We start from the raw sequence: 8,622 nt of genomic DNA, 5'->3' as shown, positions 1-8,622 counted from the left end.
ACCTCATCTGGGTATCCTTTTATTCTGAGCTCGTTCTGGGGCATCCTACACTTCCTCTTCTTTTTTTCTTTTTTAACCTTTGTGGGTTTATAAGTCTTTATTTTGCGTTTTACTGGACAATGGGACAAGACATGGTTGTCAAATAGTCAATATTTCAGTTTTTGTTCAACTAAAACGGAGCTGCGATAGAAAGTTTGGTTTATAGCTTGACTGGGCAGAAAAGAGAATCCGCAGCAGCCTTTCAGAATATTTTTGTTCACGTGGTTTCTGAAACAAAGCAGAAAAAAAAAGAGAAAAAGTTGATATATAAAGTAAAACATGACGACCTGTCCTGTACCCTTAATGGTGAGTGTTGACACCTCAGTACATATCGATAAAGATGTGGTTTGATGACCATTGGAACAGTTTCCAGGTTTTTCCAAGGGTAGCTGCATAGGCAGAGACCATCCTCACTCATTTCTGATGCACATTCAGTTATTTTGTTCTATACGCAGCCTAAAACAGTCAGACACCCACCAGTTCAGGGAAAAAAAGCTTCAAGGGTTACTCTTTGTTTCAAGAGTTTAAGAATTAAATTACTTTTGACAAACAAGCACTTGCACCTGAGGTGGGAGGGGCTTATAAAGAATATGTGCAGGAGGAAGGCTTTATCTACAAATATAAATTGTGGCACCCCCACCCTCTGTACAGTTCTAACTACTGCAAAGTAAGTGGTTGAGAGAAATAAAATATATTTATTTATTACTGGCTGGCTCATGACTTCTCCACACCACTGCATGCATGCCTCTAATTTAGTACTTTTCTTTCACACACACACACACACACAATGCACTGAGCTGTTTAATTCTCAGGCAAAGTCTCTGTACATGGCAACCGTAAGCATGTATAGTTTATCCCTCAGGTTTCAGTGGAAAGAAACTCCATGAATGTAGAGATTAGGACTGAACCATAACGTGACAACACCTGAGTGAAGGTTAACAGTTGCCAGGCACCCAGAACATAACCACAGAATAAATCCCATCGTAGCAATTATTTTTCAAAATAAGGACCCTTGTGGCGCAACTTGACAGTTTACCCCAATTTTATTTGTGTCCTTTGGAAATTCTATTGCAGACAACATATTTCATTGTCACAACACATTTCAATCTACAATGTACAATAATAAAGGGTTGTAAATAGGTCAGTAGAGATGAAACAGCTGGGTGTGTTACACAGTTAAAGCAAAACGGTTCGTTTGGAAAAAATAAAACGGTGAGTGGCAAACAACGAGCAGTGTGAATGAGGACAAAGTCCTGACCAGTAAAATATTTACAGATGCTGCGTTTTTAGAGGAAAACGCTGCGTATTCTACTGTCAGAAAGACAAACAAACTCCAATGACAAAATCTTTAAAAAGTACAGCAATGACAATTTAAAACCAGGTTTCATGTTCTTCATATTTTAGTAATTGTTTCTTATATCTTTACAAAAGTTCTGCCTCCCCCTCCCCTCCGTACACCCCACTGCCCACCCTCCTTTGCAGTGTTTCTACAGTTAAGACAAAATCTGTTTAACTTGGAGCGATCAGGCACAGACATATCGTGGCCTATATTAAAAATATAAAAAGGACAGTGAAAAGACGATGCTATCTGGTTTGGACGTTTTTAGTCGCTCATCTCCATGTCTTCCTGGTGGTGATCATCTCCATTCAGTTTGGACTTTTTGGGGATTTGACCCTCAGATCTCTCCATCTCCTCCTGGCTTTTCGGGGACGAGATTGAGTCAGAGTCGCTCTTCCTCTCGTCCTCCTCCTCCTCTCCTTTTTCGCTGTCATAACCCTGCTCCTCCTCATCGTAGTCCCGAGTCACCTGTGCCGCATTTAATCACGTTAATGACGAGCAGAGTAATGCATCCAGCCACCTGTCTCTAAACAGTGCCTGCTCTACATACCTTAACATCTCCTTTCTCGCTGTCGGACTTGCGGTCCCGATCTCGTTCTTTGTCTTTGCTCTTTTTTTTCTTACTGTTGGAGCGTTCGCGTTCGTCTCTGCTGCGGTCCCTGTCCTCCCTTCTGTCTCGGTCCCTTTCCTTCTCACGGTCCTTGTCCTTCTTTTTTTCTTTCTTGTGGCTGTAAAGAGAACAAAAATATTTTTAAACTGTGGCACTCAAAATTAAATAAACTTCATTGTACATCAGATGGAGAAAGCTCACCGTCTGGGGGACGGAGACCTGGAGACCCTTCTCTTAGGGGAGCGAGAAGCACTGCGACTTCGCCTGTGTCTCCTGAGACACACAAAGGAGTAAAAATAAGTAACATTCATAAAAACATCCTCATCATTTATTCAGGACTTACTTGATTTTCTGCTGTCTATAGAAGAGTTAGAGCTTCTGGTCTTTCACACTGTAAATTGGCTCACCTGCATTTCATCATATTATCACACCGTATTCAAGACTACTCACCGATTAATGCTCCGAGACCTCCTGGCGCTGCTGTAGCTTTTGGGGGGAGTCTTGGATCTTTTCTTGGACTTCTCCTCCTTCCTCCTGTCTCTGTACGAGATGAAAGCAAACAAAAACATTACCAAACATTTTCATGCCTGAAAAGTCTCAAAACCTGGAGCTGCCCACTGCCAACGTTAAAAACTAAAGCTCAAAAATATTTTTGACAAATTTCAATTTTGAAATGATCAACCTCTGGTCTCCAAGCACACTTTGAATGAAATGAAACACAGGAGCCATTTTGCTCCTCAGGATAACAGCTGACCTAGATCTACTGCGACGGCTTCGATCCCGGGAGTAGGACCTCCTCTTCCGTGGGCTCTTGGACCTCCTCCTGCTCCTTGAATGAGACCTACGCCGAGATCTGCTCTTCGAACGTCTGCTCAAAATAAGCAGCAGCACATTTACAAACAATTAATATTCAAAAATATACTAATTATGAAACTAAAAAGGCTTCACCCGACATTGCCGTAGACGCATCTTTACCTGTGTCTTGAACGAGATCTGGTTCGTCTACGCCGTGAACGCGAACGGGAGCGGGAATGTTTGCGCTTGTCATCTTTCTTACCTGCAACAGTAAAGACAAAGTTATACATGTATTATACATTTACTTACTGCTCTCTAAACATCAATAAACAGGTAAACTGAGAAGTAATTTCCGATAACACGTAATCTATATGAAGCAAGTATTTCTGGTACAGTTATATTTGAAGCGTGCTTTGAAACCGCGCTCACTTCCTGGTTCAATAGCTGCAGAAATAAGAGACTGGGCCTCTCGGACTCTCTTCATGGCCTCTTCAATCTCCTTATTCGATGCATCAGCCTTCAGCCCTGGACTCAAGTTCAATCCAGCTGCAAGGTTCAATCTGCAAATGGCATCAATTATTTAGACACTGCTCAAATAAATATGTATGCTGACTGGACTGCACAACCCGTCTGTGTCTGCACTTTTCTTACTTGGGATCCATGGATTGCATGAGCTTCAGGAAATCTGCGGAAAGAGCCTGGAAAGAAAGGAAGACAAGGATATTACTATGATTTTAAGAACTAAGAACTTTTTTCTTGAACTTAAACGGCGCTATGAAGGTAACTGATCCTCACCTGGGGGTTCATGTTCGGTCCGGGCATTCCCATAGCAGCCATCTGCTCAATGCTAGGAGCTCCAAGACCGCCAAATGGTGTCGCTCCCATCTGAAATGTGGAGCATAGACACTAGAATATATTGTAGAGGTAAAAAGCATAGCACGCTTTATTTATGTAACGTTTTGGAGGGGGGATTTTTTTTTAATAGGATACTTTCAGATGTACTGTTTTTGTTATTTTCAGATAATTGTGCTTTAGAAAGAAGAGGGGTGCTTGCAAATGGGCCTAAGGCTTTGTGATGGATCAGAGAAAAGTGTGTTCAGCAGGCTCCAAGCACCTGCTAGTCAAAATCTGTGGTCCAGTAGCTAAATCTGATCAAATAGTAGCATTGCTAACTCTGAACCACCAGCAGCTTGCTTAGTTTGAATGAATTACTGTGCTTTTAGACATAAATGTTACCAAATATCCCCACCAAGACGAAAAAAAGCCTGCTGTGTGTTTGTTTATTGCAATAAGGGAGATTCATGCCCTTTTCCAAGTTAAATTTTGATTGATGGCTGCAGAGAAGGTAGGAGCAGTTTTAGAAAATCATCAACATCTAAAATATCTTTTTCCCCTGATCAAATAACAGTTAAATATTATTGTATGATATGTTATGTGAAAATGTAAAAACTCACAGATGCCAGAGGATTCGGTGTCGGAAGAAGGCCTCCACCGGGCATCATTCCTGCCACAGCATTGGCTGGAGCCAACAGCGACATAGCTTTAGATTCATCGGGAATGACTCCTGGAGGAAAAACCAAGAACATCTCAGTACATCTTCAAAGACGACGTCGACAACACTCAGACAAGACTTGCAGACAAGCCACCTCAGTCTAACTACACTGTAGTAAAAGAATGAAAAACAAAAATCCACTTTTTTGTCTTGTCTGTAAATCTTGATCCCTGACTTTTGTTGTTGTTGTTGTTGTTGCTGTTTTGCTTTGTTGTGAATATGATTGTAGGATTAGCAGCTATAAGTTTCAAAGTCACAATACACACTGTGGTCAACACTGCCAAGATTTTATCACCTGTACTTGTTTTTTAAGTCATGAACCAAACGTAAGCAAGCACAGCCAGTTGTCCCGTGGGATGTGCTCTCAACTTTCATTAGATGTTTTATGAACAAGCGACTCGCGCCGGCTGCTTCGCTATAAAGCACACAAAAACATTGAGATACAGAAAACAAAGTTCATGATTTGGGTGTAGACACAAGGGTACATTTCAACATCACTTACCATTACCAATACAAAAAACAGAAAAGGCTTACTCATTTGACCTTTTCTAGCCTTTTTCTGGTGGGTTCTCTCTCTTTTTGTTTTTTTTATACAACCCCACCACAAAAAACACTTAACAACCAGGTAAAGTACTGCTAATCAAATACAGTACTGACAGGTTTTAGCCAACAGTATGTCACAAAAAATATAGTAAATAAACAATAATCTACACTGAACAATTACAGGCTATTGGCAGCAAAGGTAGTGATAAGAAAAATATTCCCAAAGCTGAAGAGAACCAAACGGTAAAAATGACAGAAAAAAAAATCTCATGAGATGATCATCCATGGCTGTGCAATCTGAAAACAGGCTATTTTTTAATCTGACATGTTTCTTTACATTATGAAGGGAGGAGAGAGGGAGGGAGGGAGAGAGGGAGAGAGAGAGAGAGAGAGAGAGAGGGGGGAGACATGCACCCACGCACACCCACGCACACAACAGAAAGGACACTTGAGAAACAGGATAAGGCTGCAGAAGACAAAACTGTTGGTGGCATTTTCAGCGGGGCCTGGTAAATAGGGCTGGCTGAACCAGGAAAAAGAACTGTAAAACACAACAACAAAAGAAACACCACTGTTAAACTTGAGATTCACTCAACTCGTTCAGAGTCATGTTTGGAGAGGGTCAATTAAAAAAATTAAGTTAATAAAAATGCATTTTTACGGCAACATCAAGAGGCTTAAAACCATAATTATCTCTTGTGTTAGTGAAAGTTTTGGAATGCAAATTTACAGTAATACAGTAATTTATAGTAATAACAGTAATACAAGGCTTTGGAAAATAAAGCAAGTAAATGCCGAGGGCAGTTTCTGTGCTTATTATGACCAAAAGCCAAATCAGAATTAACTGCCACAACACCCGCTGGCCAAAACTCAGATGATGGCAAACACCTTCAAAAATCTAGTCTAGCATGCACAGCTGATTAGTTCTTCTATTTGGCATGCTTTGTGCTGGTGTAGGGATGTCCCGAACATTTTCTCTTCTTTTATTGGTTTAAAGTCTGATTAGTGTTAACAAAAGGAAACAGACCCAAATTTTGATCCAGTATTCATATTTTCCCTCTAATGTAGCTGTGTGATACGTTTCCAGCTAAAGAAATTGACATTAAAAAAAAGAAAAAAAAAGTCAGTTCAGTTTGGAGACTTGTGTGCGTGTTTGAAGGGGATGGATTCAACATCCACACAGGTGTTTTCTCTTATTAGGCTGATCAGACCAGTTTTCAGGAGCTTCACCCTGACTCTTTTCCTGGTTTTCTTGCACCTACTGGACTAGAGTTTGCGATCCAACCATCACAGCCCAACCCAAGCCGATCCTAAAAACATGATCAAATCAACCAATAACCGAAACACCTATGTGTATGTGCAGAGCATTTACTGCTATGTCACTGTGGATCTGATGGCTTTCACAGTATCTAAGACAACATTAAAACACATTGCTGCCGAATTTCAATTCGCAGAAGGTTAAAATATAAACAGAGGATCAGAAATGGTTCCGATATGTTTGGATTGCCTTGACACTATTCTACTTGCTCGGGGTATCCCTTGTTTGGTGAATGCCTACTACATGACACACATTGTATCTGAGAATATAAAAAATCCTTTCAACATGTGAGGACATTAGAGTTCCCTGCACCCTCCCAAATCCCCTAATTTGATTAAGCAGTTGTGAGGCTATTTTTTTCTTTTTTCAAAAAAGATGCCTTGAACAGAGAGAAAAAAAAGTTAATATTTTACTGCAGAACAAGAGAGAGAAGGGGCTTGCGATTGGTGCCATTATTTTTTCTAATCTCCTGATGGCATCAGAGGACCACTTTCAGCCAGCAAGGAAGGGGCTCTCTGCAAATGACTTGTCCACTATGAAAACCACAACACAAATAACAGAGAGAGAAGTTTACAGCTAGATTGTAAGACACAGACACAAATGTACATTTCCCTTTTACATACCTAGAAATGCCAAGCACTGAAAAGCTTAGCTGCTTTCTCATGGCAGTAGGAAAAACAGAAACCTCAATGTCTCTAGTGTTTGCAAGTCTAACAAATACACCTACGCATTATGACGTACGTTCAGAGATGACCACAGCCAAAGGAATAAAACAGATACCCACCTTCAGCGAAAGGGACCACGATCAAGGCTCTGTCCACGAAGACTGTGTTCGTCAGGTGTTGGGAAACTCCCACGGACTCAGCCTCAAGGAATTTTACAAAACAGACACGTGAAGTCACAGGCAAGGGAGAGTCACTGGAAGAAAATACAGATAGGTTGTGCAAAGAATACAAACAAGGGGAGACAACATGCCTTCTTCATACTCAGTCTGTGTCCACAGGGACAAGAAAGCACAGGAGTGACTCTTGTTCCCTGCATCCTCTGCATAGTACAACACAGTATCATCCAGAGGTGACACACAACCTTTTTCTTCAGCCATTTCTGATCCTGTTGCACTCCTTAGCACCACAGTATGAGGATAAAACTCAATACTGGTATAAAACTGGCGGCGATCAAACTTTCAAACAGTTACTAAATTGTTACAACTACATCTACCCGGAAAATCACCACCTTGATTATTTCATACCTGTCCAGTAGCCACGTGTAATTCAACAGAGAAAACACAACACAGAGAGAATTAAGGTAAGAAAACACTGTGCAGTGTGTACTGTAGTTCATTATTGTCCACTGTGGATCTAAACAAAGCATGCACCTAAGGAAATATTCCAATTTAGCTCAACCAGGCGTGTAACCAAATGTCCCACTGCTCATTAAGAGTCATAATTAGTTGTTCTTTTGCACTGTCGCTGGTTTAGGATGCTAATCAACAGCTCATTTTATACGAAAAGCTGCCACATAAGTCCCACTTGAAATCAAAATAATTAGGAGCAACTCTGGTGATTATTAAAATTAAGCCATTCATGCTTATTTCTCCCGTGTATATTTTTATGACTTTGTTTTCTGACGGAGAGATTACAGATAACTCGATAAACAGGATGTATAGCTGCCTACCGTGTATGTGTTAGATAACCGACTTACACAAACGATTACCAATTTTTTGATTGCTTAATCGACAAATGTGATAATCGGCAGATGCGTATGGATGAAGAATTGAAGTATTGTTAAATACATGCATATCTAATTTGAAAGAAGCAAGCGTTGCCACGTTCAATAAAGACGCGGGAGCATTAGCACTACCGTGCAGCGAGGCCTGCTCGATGCTGTAGGCCTCAGCAAGAGCCCCGCGTGAGCCGCCATAGATAGTGGAGGAGAGGATAATTTACCAGTTCATAATTCACAATACTCACTCGGGCGGGAACAGTTTGAGCTCCTCTATGGTTCCGAGGAATCCAAACAGAGTCCTCATTTGTTCGGACGTCGTACTCGGTGAAACGTTTGTCACCTGGATTACGTGCGTGTTGGAATTCATTTTCGCGAGTGCTATAGTCGAGCTAGCTATATGCTAGCAGCGTCCCCGAATCTTAAACAGAAAAGACAAAAACCGTAAACGTTCACAACTACAAAAACATCAGGCGACCACAAAAGCTAGCATCTTCCCCAAAGATAGATGGTGGCTGGTTTTTTTTGTTTTGTTTTTGGGTTTTTTTTTTTCCTCCGGACAGCCCTACAATAGTGAGCACAGAACAACAATGCCACTGCCCAAACTGTCGTGAGGTTGCTTTGGATACTTCAGGTACTGTTTGTAGAATCGTACTTAAGAATTTTTCCTCCATATACAGTCGTCACAGGGTCAAAAATATATG

General features: G+C 41.0%; 1 protein-coding gene across 4 annotated transcripts; it reads right to left on the bottom strand.

The window, feature by feature from the left end:
• Positions 1 to 1,063: 1,063 nt before the first annotated feature.
• Positions 1,064 to 8,546, bottom strand: LOC146558896 (uncharacterized). 4 transcript variants are annotated; one of them, XM_085246593.1, is made up of 12 exons: positions 8,167 to 8,546; positions 6,981 to 7,114; positions 4,238 to 4,347; positions 3,579 to 3,668; positions 3,435 to 3,481; positions 3,213 to 3,343; positions 2,964 to 3,045; positions 2,743 to 2,856; positions 2,439 to 2,528; positions 2,190 to 2,261; positions 1,929 to 2,106; positions 1,064 to 1,846 (listed from the first exon to the last, which is right to left on the bottom strand). In XM_085246593.1, the coding sequence occupies exons 1-12, from the start codon at positions 8,286 to 8,288 to the stop codon at positions 1,643 to 1,645; spliced, it is 1,374 nt and encodes a 457-aa protein (XP_085102719.1). In that variant the 5' UTR covers positions 8,289 to 8,546; the 3' UTR covers positions 1,064 to 1,642. The 4 variants fall into 4 exon arrangements, with proteins under 4 accessions (XP_085102719.1, XP_085102721.1, XP_085102722.1 ...); XM_085246595.1 differs by having other exon boundaries at positions 4,238 to 5,419; positions 6,981 to 8,545; XM_085246596.1 differs by having other exon boundaries at positions 4,238 to 4,750; positions 6,981 to 8,545.
• Between the last annotated feature and the right edge of the window lie 76 nt (positions 8,547 to 8,622).

Source organism: Mchenga conophoros, linkage group LG15 (genome assembly GCF_057382185.1).
Source record: "Mchenga conophoros isolate Kocher_MC1m ecotype Shallow Benthic linkage group LG15, M_conophoros_male_GT1.1, whole genome shotgun sequence".
NCBI lineage: Eukaryota > Metazoa > Chordata > Actinopteri > Cichliformes > Cichlidae > Mchenga > Mchenga conophoros.
This window is presented reverse-complemented; position numbering and strand designations above follow the sequence as displayed.